We start from the raw sequence: 25363 nt of genomic DNA, 5'->3' as shown, positions 1-25363 counted from the left end.
TATCTGACACTCTGCTTTGTTGAATTATGGTTTCAAGTCAAAAACTCTGAACAGGGCCTCACCAATCTTGATCGTCAAATGTGTTTTCTTCCTTAATAAATAAATAAATAAAATAAAAGGTTGATTGAGAGGGCAAAAACGGCGAACTGTGCCTATTATTAAGATGTCTCAATTAGTTCCAGGGTAGTGGCATTGAGATTTAGCCAAAGAAAATAGACAAGGAGTGGCTGCATTGCTAAATATATATATATAATTAAAATCAGCTACTGTACCAGAAGACTGGAGGATAGCTATATTAGATGTATATTTTAAAAAGGTGCTAGGGATGGCTATGGGGATTATTTTAATAGTAAGAAGATTATTGGTTGGGAAAATATAAATATAAAAATAGCATTAGAAAAATATAGAGTTATAACCAACTACAGTAGATGAACATGATAGGGACAAAACTACATCTTGTATAAAAGAATATCATGTTTCTCTAGTATATCAGATTTTTTTTGAGAGTGTCAACAAAATAGTAGATTACTTTTATATGTTGATGGGTTCTCAATTAATTATAATCCTTGAATTGAAAGACAGAGGAGTCAATGGAAATAGATCAGTGAAAACATTGCTCAATATTTGTCATCCTATTTCAAAAAGAGAGCAGAAATAGAAAAGGTTCAGAGAAGAGGAACAAAAATGAGTGAGATCCATGGAAAAATTGGTCACACTTTATATTAAGCTTCCGTTTATAGTTTATGAAGTATTAATACTCGATTAATAGATGTTTTACTAAATGGTTAAATTGGTTGTTATAAAGTGCAACAGATAAAAAGGTTTTTTGTAAATCATGTCTTATAATCATCTATAACACCTTCTAATGATGTGCTTAAAGCCATCTATAACATATACTCCTCATGTCTGTAACATGTAGAGCTGGTTAAATTTCCTAGTGGAAAATGTCATTTTTGTCAAAATTGAAAGCTTTCCCGAGAAATAGTTCATTCTGGCAATTTTTTAAATTTTCTAGTTGTGAGAATCATATTGAAGAATTTGTTTCAAGTTGACAGTTTGAAGTGAAGCAATGCTTTTTCTTTCAAAATGTGAATTTGAAACTTTTTTTCATTTAAAGGGTTATTGGAAAAGAAAAAATTATCATTTCAAGAGGAAAAAATGTTTCAGTGTGTTGAATCATTTTGATCAAAAATGCCAAAATTTTCATGTTGACATTTCCTGTTTGAAAATTTTTGAAATCGTTCATTCCATGTATTTTTTTTCAATATTTTGATTTTCCATTCTGATTCAGAACAGAAACAAAGTTTTGAAATGTCGGGACTTTCCATGAGACAAAACTTCCAGTTTCTGATTAGTAACATGTTCATAGACTGTTAGAAATCATTTATTAACCTTTACAAATGATTTATGAACGGAATCTTAATATAAAGTGTGATCAAAAAGCTTCCATAATAGGTTAAAAAGGTGAAGCGTATTTAGAAAGGCTATTAATATGTGGCATGTTGGATGTATATATATTATTTAGTGACTGGTGTAGGAAGGTGCTTCTATTTTTTTCCCTCATGACATGATGAAATTAAAAGGCAGCAAATTTCAAAAACTGATAAAAGGAAATACTTTTTGTACAACTTATAATTAACCTGTGAAACTCACTGTCTCAATAAGATCTTGTGGCAAAGAACACATTAGGATTTTTAAAAAAGGATTAGAAAGTTACATGAATAATATCTGCAGTTACATTAGCTAGAATAAATATTTATAAGTGATATCAATCCTCATGCTTCCAGATGTAAACATCCACTGATTTCTTGGGTTAAGAAGAAACTCTCCCCAGAGTGATGTTATTACATAATTGTGCACCATGAGGGGGTTTTACACCTTCCTTTGAAGTATCTGGTACACAGCACTGTCACATGAAGGATTCAGAGACGGTTGGGACAGTTACATGGAGAAGAAGAATATCCAGAGTAATGACAGTTAACACAAAAAATGAGTTTTGGAAGGGATGTGCTTCAAGATCTAAGCCAGTCTCTAGCTAGTAGGAGGTAGAATGAGACTGTCGGGGTGACCGACTATTCCATAGATGTCTACCGCGGGGTTTCTTACATTTTCCTGTGAAGCATCTGGTGCAGGCAACTCTTGGAGACAAGATTCTGGACTGGATGGCCTGAGGTCTGAGCCAATAGTGCAGTTCCTATGTTACTGGATTGGAAGGATTACTGTCCTGATTCAATGTGGCAATTCCTACGTTCTTCGCCGATAACTTAGATACCACTAGTCACTTTAAATGTTCCAAGAACTATTTGTTTGTCTTCTTGTGACCTTTCATAATGTTTTACTTTGAAAATTAGTGTGTGTATTAATTAGAAACAATTAATTTTCCCTCATTCTAATACTGTAGGGGTTCCAAAGCATTTGAATGTAGACCGCATTAAAGAAGACTTAATGAAAATTGAAGATGTTTTTTCGATAGAAGATTTGAATGTTTGGTCTCTCACTGCAGGAAAAACTACTGCCATAGTCCACTTGCAATTAGGTAAGTAACTGCATAGTACACCTACAATGGTACAGCTATAGATAAGCCTTAGCTGCAGAAAGAACTTTGACTCTGTCTTTATGCTTCTGATTAAATTGAGCTGTGAAGTATCCATTTTGGGAACAAGGCTTTTAACTACACTTTGCATAGAAAATGGCTTGCTTATAAAATATATAAAACTTCTCCTATCCTGGGTATATTATAGAGAGCTGTGCAAGAAAACGCACTGCTGGAAAGATCAGGAGCAAATACTGTTTGATCAGATTCATTAAAAAAGGAAAAAAATGATGATTTTGCACAGATTTTTTCACCAAAAAACACAGTTTTCCCACCATAGGCGGTAAAACAACATAAGACCCTTTGTATAAAAAAATCAACACAGACCTCTCTAGGGGCTGCATGCTACCCACCCAAGTCTGATATTTTTGTATTGTCCACAGAAAGCATAGACAAAAAATCTGGATCTTTTTTGTCTGTCAGATTCTTAATTTTATCAGCGTTAAGGATCTGAGTGCAGGATCAGGGCCTAAAGGCACACGATAATGGGGCAGTCATGCCAGCTGTAATGCATAGTGAAACAGGTGGATTGTCAGATTTTTGAAGGATGACACGTATTGATGATTTTCTTCATTTTCCAGTTCCAGGTAGTTCACGTAAATGGGAGGAAGTTCAGTCCAAGGCCAGACACTTGCTGCTGAACACATTTGGAATGTATAAATGCTCTGTCCAGCTTCAGAGTTACAAGCACCAAGTAAACAAGACCTGTGCAAGTTGTCAGAGTTCCAGTGCCTAATTTCATACATTTTGGGAACTGCTGCCTTTTTCTTTATCTTGTAGTCAAAGACTAAAAAGCAATAAATGCAAAACTAAAACGATTGAATGGAATCCCATATGTGTGGAGTTGTACCAGTATTTGATGCCAGAGGGAGAACTGGTCCTGCAAAAAGTGCAGGAGATACCCCACAGAAAAATGTATTTGCTCTCTCTCGCTCTGACCAATTTATTGTCAGCTCGATATGATTTTCAGACAAAGATGTTTCCACAATATTGTTTACAGGTTGTGATATGGCTCTGCAGATACCTCATCAATTACACTTCAATTTTGTCAATTGTGTACCACTAATGTACCTGCGTTCCAAACGGAGCATAAAGAATTCAGTATTTGAGTTAAAAAATTTTTAAAAGTTGATTATGTCAGGGGTCCATAACACTTAAAGAGCCCTAAAGTGGTTATACAGTATTTTTGTAATACAGTTTTTAATATATTAACTTGGAAGATGGTGCATACAGTGCTAGCTAAACCATTTGATAAAAACTGTCTTCAGAAAATTGCCAAATATAGAATTTACTGCACCCATACCAGAAATTTAGATTTAATGCAGGCATTCAAAGGTCCAAAGCAAGAGGTCCTTACCCAGGCAAAATTTCCGTTGCCTAATTAGAGACTTCAGAACTGGACCCAAAATGTTTTAAGTGATCAGTTATCTTTCATGTATTTTAGTATGGCATGTATACCTTAGAAGCACTTATTTATTTAACAAAGTTTTGATTCTTAAGACGATTTTATTATTAGTGAAATTGAATGTGTAAAACCTTTTAACTTGATTCAAAGGTCAATTAATTAGCATTAATTCTAATTAGAATTAATAAATGTGCTGTAGGAAACATTTTTCATGATTATTTTGCATTGTGAAAAGAAAATTATAGAAACCGTGTTAACTATGAAGATACTGTCAGATAATCAGACATGCAACACACAGATATTCTAACAGGAATGTAGGGAGGAGAGATTTCAGATATGTTCCCCAAATTTAGAATTTTAATAATCTGTTAATTTCATTTTTGCATTTCCTTTAGAGAAGTACATTCTGTGCATGATATATGATGTCCAGAATCCCATGGAACTGAGTCTCACAGGCTCTCTATAAATCCTCTGCACTTTGATTTTATAGGGGGCAAATCTAATCAGTCTCTCTGATCTGCCTGCGGTTACAGCCGCCATGTATCCTCCTCACTAAAGGCCGGAAGAATATAGACTGCAAAAGCTGAAAAGAAAACCAGAATTTGGCCTCAGATCTCTGTTGCACTTTGATCTCTATCCAGAACTTCCGCTGACATCAATAATAGTTCTGTGCATGTATCAGAAAAGATAACTTTTGCCCTACATTGACAGCTTTGCTGTTCAGCTGTAAATACCAAGGCAACATACTGTTTTGAGACCTGCTACTGTTTCATACTTAATTTCATCAAACTCATTTGTAGCTGCAATTAGAACTAAAACATGGCTTGTTTGCTTTCTCTTGAGGTAGGGAATCAGATGATAAAATTTCCGAGATACTAATTAACAGCACAGTTTTAGTTTGGAAAAATGCATATAACACTGGATTATGTTTGTATTTCTTCCAACAGAGAGAGGGAACATGACAATACAGTATGCCAGCATCTTCAGCTCAGAGGTTGAGTACCAGTGTCTTCGGGACGCTAATGCTTCAGTACATACAGTATATCACCAATAAAGCCATATCACAGTTATGAAAAATTGTGTATCCTTTCTATATGAACTTTCTGAAAACCAGGTATTTTGCACATACTGGCTATTCAAGTAGGATTTTATGAAGTTGCGGTTTACAGTCAATGTAGTTAGAAGTTGGAGTATGATAAACTTGTATTGTATTTGGAGTTTTTTATTGTAATGATATACTATACATTTGTTTAACTGAAAAAAGCAAAAATATGTTGCTTTACTGTGGGATTTATTAAATCAGTTATTAAACTACACATTATAAAATATTTATTCATACTGCTGGCTCTAGCCTATTTCTTTTGATTCCCCTTGCAATTATGTTTTGTAGTATTCCTTACATGAAGTCATGTACTCAGTTTTGAGGTACTATATTTAGATCACTGGCTTACTTCCTTATACAGTGGCATCCCCATAGTCTTTTGTCTTCCACCATGTAGTGCTTATGCTTTTAAAAACACACACATACATTAAAGGTTGTTCTGTTAGCCACACTTTCTTTTAAGTACCTAGCAAGACCATTCTTGGAACACTGTGTTTAGTTCTGGGCCTCTTCTTAGCAGAGCAATATAGAGAAAATGGAAGAAGTACAGAAAAGAGCAACAAAAGGCTAGAATGTCGATTCCATTGTCCCATTTCAGGGAAACTCTCAAATATAAATTCCTGTAGCTCTTTCTAACTAAACTCAACTATAATAAGTGAGTGGGGATCACTAGATGAAAATTTAGATTTGATTGTCCTACCTCCAGACCTCTACTTTGTCCTTACAAAATACTCAGGGTAAAGGGCTTTCTTTTTTATCCCTTTGTATTTCACTCGAGAGAGCAGTGTATTGAGGGCAGCCCATTATTAGCCTTCAATAATGTAGTAACCCCAAGGTAATAGGAATACAATGATAGATTTGTTGCTATTTTTAATGCTCAGAACCATGGAATAAATTAAGCATAATAAAGGTATAAAAAACATCACAAGTAGGAATGTGTATTACAGAAGGTAACTGGGATGTTCCCTGGAGATACCCAGGACTGTAAGGTACCTTGCTACCACGTGCCCTTAGCATGAGGAAGATCTGTCTATTTCTGCCAGAGGTCAGTTCCCTGACAACCTTGGCTGCAGGCAGCTCAAGTACTCCTCTCTCAGCCCATGCAGGCTCTGCTCTCTCATTCCAGATTAACGATAGATACAGTCCAGCCCCTGAGCATCCCTTACAGGTGCCCAGTGCCTGTTCCACTGGACACACAGAATTCACAGATCTGCTACTCCCAAGGGAAGAGCACACACCAGCTTATCCATTTCACCTCAGGACACAGTTCTGCTTCACACATAGCACTTGGATTTATTTAGAGAGAAAACAAGTATAAGTTTATCTAACAAAGAGCGGAGAGCCAAATGATAGCAAAACAGATCTCTTGGAAACAAAGCGTTCATAAAAGATCAAATCAAAACACATTATAGAGATTAAACATAATGAACAAGAGGCCCTCTTGTCTAATAAGGTACTTCTTACCCCAACATCTTTGACAGTGTTTTTTAATTAGGATGGGTAAGGCCCTCCTTTCAAGCCCACTGACAGCTTGTCTGTTTTCTCCCCAGAAGAAGGAGGCCGGGGCATCTTTCTGCACCCTAGATATATTAGATCAGTCTTTTGTTCTTTACCTGTATACAGGGTTTCCTCCCCCAATTGTTCAATTTTCTGTTAATTTTGTTTCTTGGAATCCCTATAATCTCTTCATTAGCATTTGACACGTTAAGCAAATTGACTTCCATTGAAAGACACAGTGCTCAGCTAGGGAGATAATGTCTCCCACAACTTCTCTTAAAGCATGCTACCCTTGGGTGACCGACCTTTAAATTTAAGGCCTTAAGAACATAATTTCCAGTATATATCCACCTATGTCCCTGCACATAAGTTTCAGAAAGCTTATGATGACCAGTGTGACACAGGCTTTCAGTAGACACCTTACACGACACTCTAGTGAACTAGGATGCAAATACCAGACTCAGGGTATCCCTGCAATACTTATGCACCCCTCTGCTGGCATCAAGAAGTTATTGGGTCACAATAACATTTTATATATAGGAAAATCCATAGAAAATGATGTTAAAAAAAAGTGGTTAACTTGCAAACCAAAACTATCACGAGCATAAACAGACACACAAAGCCTGACTATCATTTATACAACTCTGGCACCGTGAAGGGAGCCATATGTTGGATCTGAATTATATTTATACCCACTGTAAGGTCTCATTACACTGCCAGGGTAATGTACAGGAGCCTTATTGTAAATAAGAATCAGCCCTGGAATCTCTCAATCCAAGAGACCAGTATACCTACAAAGAACGACTGGATATCCCATTGGTTACTTCTGGTGCTGTCACAGGAAGATTTGTACAGCCTTAGACTCTACAACTTTGCACACAAAATCCTTCCACCAACCACAGTGAGTGGAAACACATCTGTTCAGCATGAGGCCAGTTGCCTGCCAAACCCCATGTCAGTTAGACAAGTTTAGAGCCTCCAGAATCTGCATCCCTACTTTCTGGGGTGATGCTGGGAGGTTACTAGCCTAGTACATAGCTAAAATTCTATTATGGTATTACATATACTTATATCCTTGTACAGTGGACATGCCAGAAGATTTGTTACTGCATGAATCTTGCTGCTTTCCTTCCAGGGAGCACTATACAAAACCATGGGGAGGTTATTCCATCTGTTGGGTTGAAGTAACCCTTGTCTGACACCACCAAACAACCTGTATGCTTGTCCAACACCCTTCCAGCTAATGAATAAAGCGGGACATTACATTAGCAAGATCTTGTCATATTTTTGTGAGGTTAGGTAAGAGTGGCCACTCCTATCTCTGAAAGTCTGTTTCACCTATCTTTAAGTGCCAGCTTTAGGGCAAAATTCTCTCAGATTTGCAGTGTGAGTGCCTTATTCACACAATATTTATTTCTGTTACATATCCTGCACTTACTCCTTATGCAGAAGTTCCACATGTGAAGCTAGTGCAAAATGCAAAAAATGCTCTCCCGTGCAGACTGGAGAGCACAACTTCCTTAAAGCACAACTTCCGCTTTAACAAATACATTTTACTTCAAATGCAGAAGGCATAGATGTAAACCTTCATGCTACAGGGCATAAACCAAACTCTAACTGCCTAGCACTGGGAAAAAAAAACTTCACCTATGGGCTGTTTATTCCAAACTGTCCATTCCTTCCTCTGAGTATAAATACTGCTCTAGTTGGGGCCCACTGTGTGATCCAGGAACTCCCACGTTCCTGTGGAGAAGAATAAGAACACTGATGGCTCTCTCCTATGAAACTCATGATTTATTCCAGGGTCTTTCCTATGCTAAGAAAGAAATGGAGAGAACCTATTATTTTCACCAAAGTGATGGTGTTTTCACTGCCAAGTCTAAAGAAAGCATGCAGTGTTGTAGCCATGTTGGTTCCAGGATATTAGAGAAACAAAGTGGGTAAGGTAATATATTTTTTGGACCAGAGCTCTGTGTAAGCTTGAAAGCTTGTCTTTCTTACCAATACAGTTGTCCCAATGAAAGATATTACCTCACAGCCTTGTCTCTCTGTCTAAAGAAAAGTGTTTAACAAAGTTATAAGCCCCATCCACACCCTCATGTTACTGGGTTAGCAAAATCAGTATTAAAAACTACAGGCCCGAATCTCCTCTCACATTGTTTTACTTCAGTATAATTCCACTCATGCAAATTCACTCCTGATTTACAGTAGCATGACTGAGAAATGAACCAGGCTGGCATCCTAACATGAAGCACAATCTAATGTAGACTGGGCCTTTTGCTCAGACATCAGGATGTCTTGTCTTGTTTGTAACAACTCTTTTATTGAAAGAGCTTCTTGTCAGTTAAATTATCTTTTAAACAGTTCTGCAAGAGGTACTGGATGGCTCAGCGGGTTGGTCATAGAACCTTTCATGCTTGGATCACCAGTTCAAAGCCAGTCGGTAGTAACCAAAGGTTGCTATCATATGATAGCAGTGAAACGGAGTCTGCATCATTAACCTCTCACGTGCTTCTAATTGGCGCTCGTGCCAAATGTCTCAGCATCAAGGACAAGAACTGACTGGGCACAGAGACAGAAATAACCTCTCATCCTAGAAGTGGTCCCCTCAGAACACAGTGAGGCATATTAGCAGAAGCTTGTGTGCAGGCTGCATTGCTGCTGTCTATTCTGTACCTCTCCTGGAAATAAAAGGCTTCACCAGGCAGGGCTGTGTACTGGTAACTTTCATGAGTATGATGTTCTATAAGAATTCTTTGAGGGGGACAACAAATGTGGACAAGGGTGATCCAGTGGATATAGTGTACTTAGACTTTCAGAAAGCCTTTGACAAAGGCTCTCCAAAGGCTCATATGCAAAGTAAGTAGTTAAGGGATAAGAGAGAAGGTCCTCTCATGGATCAGTAACTGGTTAAAAGCTAGGAAACAAAGGGTAGGAATAAATAGTCCATTTTCACAATCGAAAGAGGTAAATAGCAGGATCCCACAAGGATCTGTACTGGGACTAGTTCTTTTCAACGTATTCATAAATAATCTGGAAAAAGGGGTAAACAGTGAGATGGCAAAATTTGCATATGATACAAAATGACTCAAGATAGTTAAGTCCAAAGCAGACTGCAAAGAGTTACAAAGGGATCTCACAAAACAGAGTGACCGGGCAACAAAATGGTAGATGACATTCAGTGTTGATAAATGCAAAGTAATGCACATTGGAAAACATAATCCTAACTATAAATACAAAATGCTGGGGTCTAAATTAGCTGTTACCACTCAAGAAAGATCTTGGAGTCATTGTGGATAGTCCTCTGAAAACATCCTCACAATGTGCAGCGGCAGTCAAAAAAGCAAACAGAATATTAGGAGCCATTAGGAAAGGGATAGAATACAAGACAGAAAATATCATAATGCCTCTAAATCCATGGTACACCCACATCTTGAATACTGCATGCAGATCTGGTTGCCCCATGTCAAAAAAGATATACTGGAATTGGAAAGGGTACAGAGAAGGGCAACAAAAATGATTAGGGGTATGGAACAGCTTCCCTATGAGGAGACGGACTGGGACTTTTCAGCTTGGAAAAGAGATGACTAAGGGGGTATATGATAGAGGTCTATAAAATCTTGACTAGCATGGAGAAAGAAATATATTCTTTCACATAACATGAGAACGAGGGGTTGCCCAATGAAATTAATAATCAGCAAGTTTACAACAAACAAAAAGGAAGTATTTCTTCACACAACGCACAGCCAACCTGTGGAACTCTTTGCCAGGGGATGTTGTGAAGGCCAAAACTATAAAAAAAGAACTAGATAAGTTCATGGAGGATAGCTCCACCAATGGCTATTAGTCAGGATGGGCAGGGATGCAACACCATGTTCCAAGTGTCCCTAGTCTGTTTGCTAGAAGCTGGGTGTGGATGACAGGGGATGGATCACTTGATGATTGCCTGATTTGTTCATTCCCTCTGAAGCATTAGGCACTGGCCAATGTTGGAAGACAGGGAGCTGAGCTAGATGGACCATTGGTCTGACCCAGTATGGCTGTCCTGATATGCTTATGTTCTGATGTTCTTGTGCAGCAATGCCCTTCTGCCATGTGCACTAGCCAAACTGGACAGTCTCTACGTAAAAAGATAAATGGACACAAATCAGACATCAGGAATGGTAACATACAAAAGCCAGGTTTCAGAGTAACAGCCGTGTTAGTCTGTATTCGCAAAAAGAAAAGGAGTACTTGTGGCACCTTAGAGACTAACCAATTTATTTGAGCATGAGCTTTCGTGAGCTACAGCTCACTTCATCGGATGCATACCGTGGAAACTGCAGCAGATATTATATACACACAGAGATCATGAAACAATACCTCCTCCCACCCCACTGTCCTGCTGGCCAGTAGGAGAACACTTCAACCTTCCTGGACACTTCATAACAGACTTAAAAGTAGCCATACTTCAACAAAAAAACTTCAGAAACAGACTTCAAAGAGAAACTGCTGAGCTGCAATTCATTTGCAAACTTAACACCATCAATTTGGGCTTGAATAGGGACTGGGAGTAGCTGGCTCACTACAAAAGCAATTTTCCCTCTCTTGGTATTGACACCTCCTCATCAATTACTGGGCGTGGACTACATCCCTCCTGACTAAATTGGCCTTCAACATTGGTTCTCCACTTGTAAGGTAACTCCTTTCTCTTCATGTGCCAATATATATTTATGCCTCTATCTGTATTTTCACGCCATGCATCTGAAGAAGTGGGTTTTTTACCCATGAAAGCTTATGCCCAAATAAATCTGTTAGTCTTTAAGGAGCCACTGGACTCCTTGTTGTTTTTGTGGATACAGACTAACACGGCTATCCCGCTGATACTTGATGTTCTTATGACATTCATACCCAAATACTTAAAGAACTTATTACATAAATGAAGATGGATTGATGACCTGTGAGACATGCCATATACCTTGTTTTAAAAGAGGTTAATTTAGTTTACAATAAATTCTGGGATGTTGTTTCCTGCTGGATCAGTTAATCATTGTTTATTTTCACAACAGATTACCTGAAACCTCTCCTGGGAGTGTCTGACCTCCTGCTTGGCAGTGGTTAACACCTACTTTGTTATGTCTTTATGTTTGTTCAGCTTGCCATAAAAGCTTCTCAGAAACAGGTGATCTTTATGCTATTCTATTCTGTTTTTACCTTTAAGAGTATCATCCTGGGCCTGATTCTCATGTGCATTAAGGCTCCTTCACACCACTCTGGCAGTGTAAACAAATACACCCACTTTAAGGCCCCTTTACATTGCCAGAATGGTGTAAAGGAGCATTGGTGTAAATGAGAATTGGGCCCCCGTGTCTAAATCCTGATTCTTCCTCCTGCATAGCTTTCTCAAATCCCACCTTTACAGTCTGGAGGGCTAAAATGCTTGTCCAGGTCCTTGTCATCATCATCTTGATTACTGCACCCACCTCTTAAGTGCCCATCCCCCCCTCCACCTACACAAAGTGGAGCTCCCAAGATCATCTTTTTTGCCTGTTGGCCTGACCATGTCACCCTGCACCTTGTGGTCCTGCTACTGGCTCCTCAGTCTTCACCACATCAAGCTCAGGCATCTTGTTTCACCTTCAAGGCTGAAGGCCCTGCATAACTCTGCCCCTCTCTGCTTATCTGACCTCTCTGGTATCACACCCTGACCTCCTCTTCACCAGGGATGCCAGCTTGGAGCCCTGTTTGTCTGCCCCTTCTGCTGCAGTTCCTGCACTTTCTCTTGTGCTGTTTAGAAAACTCACTTTCTGAGCTGCTCTGGAGACTGATTCACCCTCCCCATTCAACCTCCTGACCCCCCAACTCGCTTCCTCTATGAGATCTACAAGAAACTAGTCATCTAAGGGAAGATGGTCAAAGGCACAAAGAGGACTGAGATACCCACTCCCATAGAAAGTCAGTAGCACCTTACAGCACTATAGACAGTGATGAGCTGCCAGAAGCTGAAAAACCGGTTCCTTCAGGCGCTCCTGGTCTTCGGCAGCACTTTGGCGGCACCTCCTTCAGTTGCTCTGGGTCTTCGGCAGCACTGAAGGGCCCGCTGCCGAAGTGCCGCCGAAGATCCGGAGCAACTGAAGGACCCGCTGCCGAATTGCCACTGAAGGACCGCAGGGCCACCGGGTGAGTAGAAATTCTCAGGGGAGCCTCGCCAGAAGAGAGCTCAGGCATCCAGGATGGACAGGACAGTCCCGTGGGCCGCATGTGGCCCGCGGGCCGGAGTTTACTGAACCCCTTTCATAACCGGTTCTAAACCGGCTTCAAAATTTAACAACCGATTTGCATGAACCTGTGCGAACCGGCTCCAGCTCACCACTGACTATAGAGCTTTGAAAATCTCCTTCTTGTTTACTTCTCTAAAGCAAATCCCCAGAAAGCAGTTTTCCCGGAGCACTGCACAAGCCTTCACTGAGCCATTCTGCAGTTTTAGTAAAATTGCGTGTTCCCCCTACTGTCTTTTTACTCTCTGTCAAGGTTCTTTCCCCACTCTGAACAGGGTGAACTAGGGTACAGATGTGGGGACCTGCATGAAACACCCCCTAAGATTATTCTTACCAGCTTAGGTTAAGAACTTCCTCAGGGTACAAACTTTGCCTTGTCCTTGAACCCTATGCTGCCACCACCAAGCGTGTTAAACAAAGAACAGGGAAAGAGCCCACTTGGAGACATCTTCCCCCCAGAATATCCCCCCAAGCCCTACACCCTCTTTCCTGGGGAAGGCTTGATAAAAATCCTCACCAATTTGTACAGGTGAACACGGACCCAAACCCCCGGATCTTAAGAACAATGAAAAAGCAATCAGGTTCTTAGAAGACTTTTAATTAAAGAAAAAGTAAAAGAGTCACCTCTGTAAAATCAGGATGGTAAATACCTTCCAGGATAATCAGATTCAAAACATAGAGATTCCCTCTAGGCAAAACCTTAAGTTACAAAAAGAGACAAAAACAGGAATATACATTCCATTCAGCACAGCTATTTTACCAGCCATTAAACAAAAGAAAACTAACGCATTTCTAGCTAGATTACTTACTAACTTTTTACAGGAGTTCTGAGCTGCATTCCTGATCTGTTCCTGGCAAAAGCATCACACAGACAGACAGACCCTTTGTTCCGCCCCCCCCCCCGAGCTTTGAAAGTATCTTGTCTACTCATTGGTCATTTTGGTCAGGTGCCAGTAAGATAATCTTAGTTTCTTAACCCTTTACAGGTGAAAGAGTTTTGCCTCTGGCCAGGAGGGATTTTATAGCACTGTGGACAGAAAGGTGGTTACCCTTCCCTTTATATTTATGACACTCTCATTGCACCATGTCCGAATCTAGCTAGTACACTCCTCAGTGTGGGGCTCATAGACACTTATTTGTATTGGGAGGGGTCTACCACACTTTTAGGAGCTGCTAGAGATAATAAACAAACAAACAGTGACCCTTTCTGCTTTGTTATGTATATAGCAATGAGCAATATAGCCTATAGAACAGTGGTTCTCAAACTTTTTTTCCCCCATGGACCACTTGAAAATGGCTGAGGGTTTCAGCAGACCACTTAATGATCTTTCCAAATGTTGTTTGTACCATTAGCTAACAATTGTAAAGCACTTTGGATAAAAGCACTATATAAAAAACCCCTTAATAATAATTAATGTTTTTTTGTTCTACAAATAAAAGCACACAACTCATATTTTAATATCAGTAGTCTTACCTTTCTAATGCGATGGATGTGCCCTCTCTCCCCCGTTGTGGGAGCCACAGAGCTGGGGTTGGGAAGGAGGGCCATCTCTCCCAGGCAGCCGCAGCCCTGGACCTGGGGAAAGTCATCTCTTTCTCTGGCCGTCACAGTCCTGCACATCCCAAATTCCCCCACCCCCTCTTCTCACCCCACTGCCCCCTCCCACCTACCCCTTATTCCCCCCAAGGCCACCACCTCATCTTACATGTGCGTCTTCTCCAGGATCCAGGCACCTAATTAGGGAGCCATGTCTGCACGGCTCCACTAATTAGGTGGGTGGCCCTTCATTCTCTCATGCGCAGCTGCCCAGGCATGCACGTTAGAGGGAACTATGCGTGGACCACCTGAATGGAGCTCGCAGACCACTGGTGGTCCACGGACCTCAGTTTGAGAACCTCTGCTCAATAAAGAGGGCCCCAGTTCAACAATCACTGCCAGTCTGGATCTCTGATTTACATCTCACCCTAGAGAACATTTCTTTCCCATTCCCTGGCCAGTTACTGTCTTTTATGCTTTTTCTCCATCCTGTTCTGTTCAGAACTCCAATGAGAGGGCAAGAGAACATAGGCAGTTTGCTCTTTTGAAAACAGCTGGTGATAGCTATATAAGACCAAGTCACTTAAGTGCTTATCATAAAATCATAGAATATCAGAGCTGGAAGGGACCTCAGGAGGTCATCTAGTCCAACCCCCTGTTCAAAGCAGGACCAATCCCCAGTTTTTGCCCCAGATCCCTAAATGGCCCCCTCAAGGATTGAGCTCACAACGCGGGGTTTAGCAGGCAAATGCTCAAACCCCTGAGCTATCCCTCCTCCCTTTTTGAACTTACTGAAACATCTACTATTTCAGTTATGTGGCTTCTAAGTAAGCTTAGGAAAATAGGCTCCTTGTGATTATAAAATGGCTTAAGGGCCAGATCCTGCTCCCATTGAAAAATCAATGAACAAACTCCCATGGACAGAGCAAGAACTGGCCCTACGCGAGCAATATGATCAGTTCAAAACAATAGCAATTGGAGCACACTTTTTCTTTTTGACTACTTCATAGTTCCCTTAATATTGAGGGCAATGAATGCATGAAAGGTAGGTGTTCCTGGAGCTGTTGCTGGGTAGAATACGATGACACATTAACGCATGTTGGAGCCTGTTTTGGGGGCCATTTTACATAACTCCACAATCTAGTATTTCATGTATGCTACATCAATGGAGCATGTTGACTGGGTAGATGTGTAGAAGCTGGTGAATATGAACAGAAACAGCCAAATAACAAATGGATTAAAAAGCTCTTCTACAACCATCATCCTGCAAGAAACACACCCACACACAAGCCTCTTGTAGCACTGCTGTGTTTGGACACTTTCAGGATATAATTAATAAACCTCCATAGAAATTGATGTGATGTAAACAATTAAAAGGACCTGGTTAATTATGGGTTTCAGAGTAGCAGCCGTGTTAGTCTGTATTTGCAAAAAGAAAAGGAATACTTGTGGCACCTTAGAGACTAACAAATTTATTTGAGCACAAGTACTCCTTTTCTTTTGGCTAATTATAGTTAAGGCTGCGAATCTGTCATGGAGATCACGGACATCACGGATTCCGTGACTTTCCGGGACCTCTGGGACTTCTGCAGCCTCCAGGTGCGACTGACCCCACAGCCCTGGTGGCCAGCCACTCTGCCCCTTCCCCGCAACAGTGGAGGTCCTGGGCCATCCCCCGCCAGCAATGGTGGAAGTCCAGAGCCGCCTCCCGCTAGCAGAAGCATGGCGGCCCCAGGCCAGTGGGGCTCCCCCTACCAGCAGCAGCGGTGGCAGTCCCAGGCCAGCGGCGCCGCCCCCTGCCAGCAGCAGCTGCTAGGGTTGCCAATTTTGGTTGGACGTATTCCTGCAGGTTTTATCACATGACATAAATCTTTAACTAAACATTAATCTTTAACTCCTGGAGACTCCAGGACAACCCTGGAGGGTTGACAGCCATAGCGGCAGCGATGGTCCCAGGCCGCCCCCCTACTCCAGCAGAGGCAGTCCCGGGCCAACCCCACCCATATCGGTGGGTGCCCCAGAGGCCCCCGTCCAGAGCAACAGCTGCACCCCTGGAGACCCCCCAGAACACCAAAGATTTAGTCAGGGGTATATAGTACAAGTCATGAACAGGTCATGGGGCCATGAATTTTTGCTTACTATCTGTGACCTGTCCATGACTTTTCCCAAAAATGCCCATGACTAAATCTTAGCCTTAATTATAGTAATTCATCTTTTAAAATCGGGTGGTGCTTCTGTGTAAAGTATCATCAGTAAGAACTCTCCATGATAAAATAGACCCTACAGGAAGTCCCTCTATTCTGTAGATATTATTCCTTTTTGTCCCTCCCTCCATGCCACTGAAATCATAGTTCTGAAGTAAAGCCAAGCAAACTTAAATATCAGTTGTGAACTTAGAAGAAAAATTGTCCAGCAGACAGATCATGTCTCTTCTGTGTTTACCAGTAGATGGTGCACTAATTCAGAGTTTTAAAAAATAGGTGTGTACTGGGTGTAACCATGATGAATCACTTCCCCGTTCATTTAAAAATGTTCTCATTTCAAATTTTAAGGGTGGATTAAGTTTTGAATCTTAGTCCAACAGGGATATTTTGTTATGACATTTCAGTCATACTGACTGTACTTTATCTTGGATTAAATTAGTACTGTGGCAAACATGACACTAAATTGCTAACCAGAAAGTAGGAAGGATTAGGTTTATATATTCATTAACACAATTGTAAAGAGTCTGCCTCCAATCCCAAGTGTACTAATGAAAATTGTGTGGGTAGGAATAAATTGTGGCTACAGGTAATTGAAATACAATCACAAATGTATTCATGTAAATAACAACTTGCTTTGGTCTGAGTCATCTGTGTGGAAGTAATTGCTGTTGCTATGTGCTGTTAAATTCATATTATGTATTCCTAGCACAGTATAGCCTTTCCTTTGAAACATCCTGATTTTCCTCATTGAGAAGAAACTGACAACAGGCTGACCTGAAAAGACACATCTAGAGAAGCATTTTGAGTGATAATTCTGCTCTGAGTTAAACAAACAACTGCACTGAGGGCATGGAGTTCCTGTGGATTTCCACTGATATTATGAATCTGTCTTCTGATAGTCTGTAGTCATTGACTGTACCTACAAAAGCAAAATATAAGGTCAGACTGAGAGGTTTGAATGACTCAAAACCACAGCTTACTTCCTGTAAAATACTCTTTCATTTCTTTGCTTCAGTTTCAACAGATTAAGCAATCCTACAATAGTGTGGAAATCCAAGATTTTATAAAAACACACCCCTAATTTAGAAAGATTAAATTGCACAATCAGACAGAAGGATTGGTCATGTAATGCTATGGTGATTTCTTTCATTTATGAACTGGGCAGAACAAACAAACAGTTGCTTTGACTTGCTAAATGTCTGTGACTCCATATAGTCCATAATCTTCTATTTTACATTATAACAAACATACAACAGAGAATTAAATAAACTCGCAAGATTTTTTGAAATTAATTTCATCAAGAGTTGCTGCAAAGTAAGCTTCATTTTCTAGACAGCTGTATGTGAGGTCAATCCTGCAAAACACCACAGAATGTCATCTGCATGAACTGTGTTTGCAATGCAGAAATGAAACGAAACACCATACACAGCAATTCTACCCTCCAGATTTATTGCAATCAAACTTCTAAAGGTTGCCCCACAGTAATAAAACTAACATGCTCAGCTACGGCAGTTTCCAGGTGCATTATAAGAAGTGGAATCCCATTTTGACACCTTGACTGTTCTGTCCTGAGACCCGGAATTGCTGTTGGTGGGTCTGACCTTGCCCTTACCATTCATGCTTCTGTGCTGCTTCTTTCTTGCACTGACAGCTGAATTTAACCTCCTACTTCTCTCAGTTCCTTTCACTCACTTCAGCAATTACATTCTGCAGCTGATACAAAGTGTGCATGTGAGAAAGACAGAGAGAAAGAGTTGGGGATAGTGCAGATAAAATTGGCTCACTGGGAGACCAAGATACCAACTGAACAACATTAGACTCCATGTTAGTATGCATGCAGCCTGTCATGAATATCTTAATATTTCTGGGCCAAATTTTGCCATCTTTAATCCAAGTCAATGAGAGTTTTGCTTAATGACTGCAATATTGGCCTTGTATTACTAATCATTTGTGGAATCCAGATCAAGTCAATGGATAGAAGCTCTGATCACTGCTGTTATGTTGGTTATATTGCCATCTTTCACTTGACTTGGGCAAAACACAAACTAAACGTATGCCCTACCCACTTATGCCAGGCCACACTCCTTTTGGTAACCAAGAAACTAGAGAACTGTCACTCTCTGTCCCCGGCCTTGGGCCTCCATTTGTCCAACTGGATCCTTGCTTGGGAGGATAGAAAAAACAAGTCACCACGCTAAAAAAAGGCCCTTTCGCTTTTGATTTTAGTTGAACACCTAAATTCTCCACTTCATTATAGATCCATTCTCACCAATATAACCCTGCTAGTTTCAGCTGAGCCACACTGTGATAAAAAAGGAGTAAGGGAATAGAAGAATAGATCCCTAAATTATCTTTCACTGGTTCTACATTCCGTATATGAGCTTTTATTAAAACTCATCTCATTGAGACACTTTATTTCCCCCAACTTTGAAACGTCTCCAAATTACTTCATCCCATGTTCATCTCCAATCATGTTAATCCCTCACCCTTTAGTCTCTGCTAAACAATGCTAATCATTTCTGTGTAAAGATACACACTGAATAGAGTTTTAAAAGCAGACAAGAAGGTCAAATTCTGCTGTTCTTTGTTGAGCAAAACTCCCATTGACTTCAGTAGGAGTTTTGTTTGTTTTAGGACTGCAGGATTTGGACCATACAGGAAGGAGAACCATACAGGAGGGAGTGTTTCTGTCTCTTTCCTAGAGAGATTATTAAATTATTTCTATTTCTTAACAGCTAGACCAACAGGAATTTAAACGTGACTCCTTGTTTTGCATATTGCAATAGGTTTTACTTCAAGTTAATGAACATGTTTTAAAGAAGTCAAACCACTGAACTGGTGGAAGTCAGTGGCTAGGCATCTGGAACCAGAGCCTGTTGAAATGCTAAACCAATTTAGTTTTTGACATCAGTAGTCTCTTCTGCAGGTGCAGAGAGAATATTTCCTTCATTTCAGTTTATTCAATTAGTTCAGTTCAATAACTAGTTCATTCAAAAGAAACGTATTGTCAGCTGAAAAAGCAGAAACGCTTGTTTCCCTCTTCTGATTGGTAAATGAAAACTAGGTATAAGAGGATGAGATCTACAAGTTCTCAAATCCTGAAGGACATGGTAACCAGAAACAATCAGTTCTATTCACTACCTACAGATAATGCTTCCTTTGTTTAATAAATCAGTTAGTTTTAAATGAAAAACATGTTTTGATAAACTTTTTTCCTTATGTATCCAGCACATTTAAGATAGTTTTATTTAACTAACAAAAATAAATTTAAAGTGCTGTTTTTGTGCATTATAATTTAATTCCGTTTTTCATCCAAAAAGATCTTGACACAAATCCTACTAAAAAATTAAACCATCTAGTAAATAAGAAATGCATCATTCAACATTTTCAAACATAATAGAAAAAATGTAAAAATAAGAATCTGAATAAATGTATGATGTTATATAATTGCTTAAATAAGCGTATATATATATATATATAGTGTATCGTATATAATAAGCATATTTTACCATCAATTTTGTGCAGCACTCCTCATGCACATAAGCAGGAAGTTCTGCTTTAAAACCACTGCCACAATATGCCTCCAATTTAAGAACCTTAATCTACAGCCCTTGCTTCAGCAAATTCTAGCGTGACATTAATCGGAGTTTGTGTTGAGAAAAGAATTGGAACTTAAAGAAATATCATTTGCAGAATTAGTTTAAAAAGAAAAGGGAGAACACAAGGAAAAAACGATGTTTTCCAGCTCTTCTTTGGCAGGACATCAGAGTCTGCAAAGCAGTGAGGATGTGCTTTGCAGTCTATAAGACTGGCAGTGTTGGAGGACTCCATTGTTACTACACTGAATTGCTGGATCAGCTCTGGCCTTTGAGGTCCGGGGTATGGAAAATGTACAATTTCCTTTGCAGTTTTTCTGTCAGGAAACTAACCAGGTCAATCTAATTTCACTAGTGAAAACAGGGCTTGGTCAAACTTCAGGATCGTATGGTAGAAGCAGATAAGGAGCAGATCTTCATACAATCAGGAAATAGCTAGCAGTGGAATGAAAACTACGTGATAACTTGTTTGCAGTTCTAAAAGCAAAACTGTAAGTGAGTGAACATTGACATCTGTTGAAAGAAAATACCTGAGTATACTAAAGATCTTAATTTTCTTCTAATAGTATTTCACAGTTAAACAATTCTTATGAATATGTGTTTATTACTTATGCATACAGTGAATATGCTAATTGCTTTACAGCTCTTTTCCTGAAGACCTTAAAGTCTATGCATCATTACTGTTATTAATATAAGCATTTATTGTGATATCTGGGTGTCTTACATTAACATGAGCACAAATAAATCATAACAAGTGATGACAGTAGGATGGGAAGGCAAGTGTTATATACAGGTTTGTTTCAGTTAGTTCATGGTGAATTATATATTTTATTTTGAGACTATTCCTTTATCTAGACTATGAGACCAATGCCAATCTCGCAGTGATTTCAAAGAGGTGCAACACCATTGTCTGCATTTCAGCTGCTATTCATTTACAACGGTAAATGCCATAGCAATCAGGCCAAAATATTTTAAGCTTTTATGTTGTCAGGGTGTCTGTGTTGGGGTGGCACAGGGATATGAAGGTGGAGAGAGAGCAATATAGGAGTCAGCACATGAAAATTAAATTAAATTAAATTAAATTAGGCTTGAATAAAGACTGGGAGTGGATGGGTCATTACACAAAGTAAAAACTATTTCCCCATGCTAATTTCTTCCCCTCCTGTTACTCACACCTTCTTGTCATCTGTTTGAAATGGGCCATCCTGATTATCACTACAAAAGTTTTTTTTCCTCCTGCTGATAATAGCCCACCTTGATTGATAAGTCTAGCTACAGTTGATATGGCAACACCCATTTTTTCCATGTTCTCTGTGTATATATATCTTCCTACTGTAGTTTCCACTGCATATATCCAATAAAGTGGGTTTTAGCCCACGAAAGCTTATGCCCAAATAAATTTGTTAGTCTCTAAGGTGCCACAAGTCCTCCTGTTTTTTCACATGAAATGAGTTATAGCAGAAAAAGGGGACGTGAGGTGGGGGAGTCACAGAATGACTGAAATGAGAGTCCAGTATATGCACTGTGTCCATGTCAGGTGGCTGAGGCTTTGGATGTTGGTACCCTAGAAGCTGTTACTTTTGCCACATGGAACAGTGGGATGGAACCACCTGGTCCCAGCGCTCTGGAGCATTTGTGAGGAGAGGTTGATGGGTTTTGCACTCACCCCAGCTTCCTGCTGGTTAATTAACCTTACTTACAAAGGCAGCTTCTATAGAGAAAAGTGATTTAAAGTCCTTTGTAGGTGAGATTAGTATTATAACTGAGATTAGGCATTCTCCGCCCCCTCACCTCCAAATATGTTCTTGAATCAATAGAAACACATTACTGACTCAGGAGAGGTTGACTTCTAACCAGATGTGTTCAACCCAATGTCTTTACCAGTGCTAAATATTTTCTTCATAAGGCCTGCCCCGACCTGAAGAAGAGCTCTTGAAAGTATGTCTCTTTCACCAATATTACCTCACTCCCTTGTTTCCCTTCATAAGAAAAAGACAGTTCTGGCAAGATACTATGGTAACAAATTCCACAGTAGATTAGATCTGACCTATTTTAGGGAGACTACTCCTGTATTTCTCTAAAGCAAATTATGTGTCTATAGGTTGAGAGGCAGATATACATTATACATATATATATACACACACACACACACACACATATATACATACATTATATATACATTATATACATTCTTGGGTTGCCTGAATGACAGAAAGTGCTTCTAAACAGCAATGCTTGCTGCAGTTTGGAGGGATAAGGTCACAAAGGTAACAGAGATGACACTATCCAATGGTGATTTTTATCTCACTTGTTAAAGTTTTTGTATTATAAGGAAGTGTAAATCACTTATTGGTGCAAAACATTTCTGAGCGAACATAATAAATATATAGCCCAATTCTCGCTATCCTGGGGAAAGCGGTGTAACTACACCACAGAGAAGTTCACATGTAATATATGTTGCAAAAGCACCATTAATAGGCACCTACATTCTGACTCTAAGCAGTCTCCAGGTCTGCCTGTGCATGCAGGAAGCTGTGTGTATAAATTATTGCTGAGTCAGGAAGTGTCTGATATGTACCCAACTATGTGGACCATGCATCATGCCCCTCAGAGGCTCTCATAATGGTGAGCACTGGAGATTCCAGGATGGGGAATTGAAAGAGTGAGTTGCCCCACACTCCTTCTGTTAGCATACAAGTTTTCTAGCAATGAGTTTTCTGGATCTGTAGTACCTGATAGTATTTGGCCCATAATTTATAAGTTTGAATAAACTATTCTAGGAAAATTCTCCTTGTAAAACTGGTCACATATTGCTGCATAAAAACTCTGCCTTTTCCAAAGCATTTGCTAGGATTTTTTTTACACTTCTAGAGTTTCTTACACAAGCTAATTTCTTGGTTTGGGGGAAAGCCCAAACTAATTCTCTACCTTTTTGTGTCATATGGTATTTAAGAAGCACATTCTTTAGAAAGAAGGGAGTCTGATAGGGTGGTTTGTGTGTGTTGTTGGTGTTTTTTAACTTCACTGCTGGAGCTTTAATAGTCCCCCTGATCTATAAGAAGGGACTGGTGTGTTTTTGTATAGGCTATCATTGTTACTCACAGCTGCCAGGTTTAGGGCAGCTCCAGGTGTGACATTTTATGCTAATTATTGAATGAGCTAAATTGGCCAGAAAGGGTGGAGAAGGCTACTGAACAGGTGTGCTGGGACTGGGTGGGAGGTACTAGGGATGCATGGTAATGTGTTTGTGATGGGGGCAGCTTCAGGTCAGTACCTGTCCCATCACCTTTTGCTTGAGTTCATAGAATATCAGGGTTGGAAGGGACCTCAGGAGGTCATCTAGTCCAATCCCCTACTCAAAGCAGGACCAATCCCCAATTTTTGCCCCAGATCCCTCAATGGCCCCCTCAAGGATTGAACTCACAACCCTGGGTTTAGCAAACCAATGCTCAAACCACTGAGCTATCCCTCCCCCTGAGGGCCAGCAAGGAGGTGTCAGAGAGGCTGCCTGTTCAGCAGGCACCAAAGCAGCTTCTGGCAATCTCAAGGTGCAGCTGTAGCCTGTTGCCTGCCTGCTATCTGGTGGGGCATGTGGGGAACTATTAAGAAGCGGGAAGGCAGGATAGGACGCTGGCATGTGGCATGGGTGTCATGTGAGATGCTCACCATGCTGCAGCCCCGGTGATTCTGTGGAATTTGTCTTGTACAATGGAAAAGGTGGAACTCCAGGAGTGGAGGTTGGCTGCCAATTGGGTGGAGGCAAGAGAGGGTCAGCAAACAAACATGCTTCTCCTGGACGACAGAGATAAACAAACCCCTGCAAAGCTGCATGTTCATTCAGGAGCAATCTATGTACCAGCCATTTGCCTCTGGTTAAAGACATGAGCGCCCTGTGTGGAGGATTAAACCTTCCTCTTCTACTCCAATCAACCTCCTGTGAGGTCCTCATTCACAAACACAGAAGATGTTCAGACTTAGAGAACTAGACCTTTTCAGAGAAAGACAGAACACAATAAAAATAACAGGTTAGCAAGGAAGCCACTATCTTTCTTCAAATACATAACTTATTCCAAATGGAAGGCTCTGCAGTGTCGATCTGAAGACTGAACGAAGACTTTAGTTATTCAGTTTCTTTTGGGCTGGACTGAGAAGCTGGAAAAGATGGAGAAGTCCTGTTCACCATTCTCTAGAACAGTGTTTCTCAATGACCAATCCATGGACTGGTGCTGGGTCCCTGAAATTTCCCTGACACTATTTAGGAAGGCAGCAAGCCAGTCCCTGGTATAAAAAAGGTTGAGAAATACCGCTTTAGAAGACATCCCTCAACACAGACTGCTCTTCAGGGCTTTCTATCTTCAGTGGGATAGACTAGAGCTGCATTCTCTTAACCTGCCCAGAAATGCTGGGTAAGGTATAAGAGAGTGAAATGATCTATTATGGAGTAAAGGATAATGATATCATAATGAGGCCAAAACCAGCTAAGAAGGCAGTTTTCCCCAAACCTTGCTGCAGTTGCGTCTCAAAAAGTTAAGTGCTTGCAGTTTAATAGAAGCCAGTGGGAGGGGCTGCTAAGGTAACTCAAAGTTCTTGTATTAAAGCTCTTATAGAGAAATTCTTCAAAGCAGAGGCTTCCAATGGGAGGCCAAGACAAAACCCAGAAGCACCGAGAGGAGGGGTATTTGGAGTTAGACATTAATGAGAGCAGATGAAATGCTGCTTGGTTTATTAGGCTCCTCAAATCTAAAGAAAGTTTATGTTTAAGGGACACTGTCTTCATGGTGCATGCAGCAGTTTGTAACATTCCGTACACGGGAGGCAATATGAAGCCAGGAATTAGAGAGCTGTGATCGTGTTCTAGTTAGCACCAAGTTACAACAGTTTTTGTATTTTTAAGAGGATCATGGAAGTGCCACTCAAATAAATACAAGTTTCCCTTTGGGCTTGTTCTCAAAGAGGCCTTGTATGGGAAGATACTTATACATCCCCTAAGATCTACTGAATCTTAGGCATCAGAGAAGCAAAGCCTCAGAGAACCTTCAGGATTTCTGCTATTTACCCAAAGAATAACATTCAACAATAATGATGGGGCAATGAAGTACAGAACATCACAGAAGTGATATAGTTTTCCAAAATATATGGAAACCTGCTGACCCCATGGTCTTCTTTGAGCTT

General features: G+C 40.2%; 1 protein-coding gene across 1 annotated transcript in view; it reads left to right on the top strand.

Annotated features, from left to right (window-relative positions):
* SLC30A4 (solute carrier family 30 member 4) overlaps positions 1-3412 on the top strand; it is a 28193-nt gene extending 24781 nt beyond the window's left edge. The window contains exons 7-8 of the mRNA XM_084640746.1: positions 2402-2536; positions 3175-3412. Coding sequence (XP_084496872.1) covers positions 2402-2536; positions 3175-3329 — 290 coding nt within the window. The 3' untranslated portion in view covers positions 3330-3412. The remainder of the gene's footprint in view (positions 1-2401; positions 2537-3174) is intronic.
* The last annotated feature ends 21951 nt before the right edge of the window (positions 3413-25363 follow it).

Source organism: Lepidochelys olivacea (genome assembly GCF_965140295.1).
Source record: "Lepidochelys olivacea isolate rLepOli2 genome assembly, chromosome: 10".
Classification (NCBI taxonomy): Eukaryota; Metazoa; Chordata; order Testudines; family Cheloniidae; genus Lepidochelys; species Lepidochelys olivacea.
Note: the sequence above shows the minus strand (reverse complement) of the source record. Positions and strands in the feature narration are given on the sequence as shown.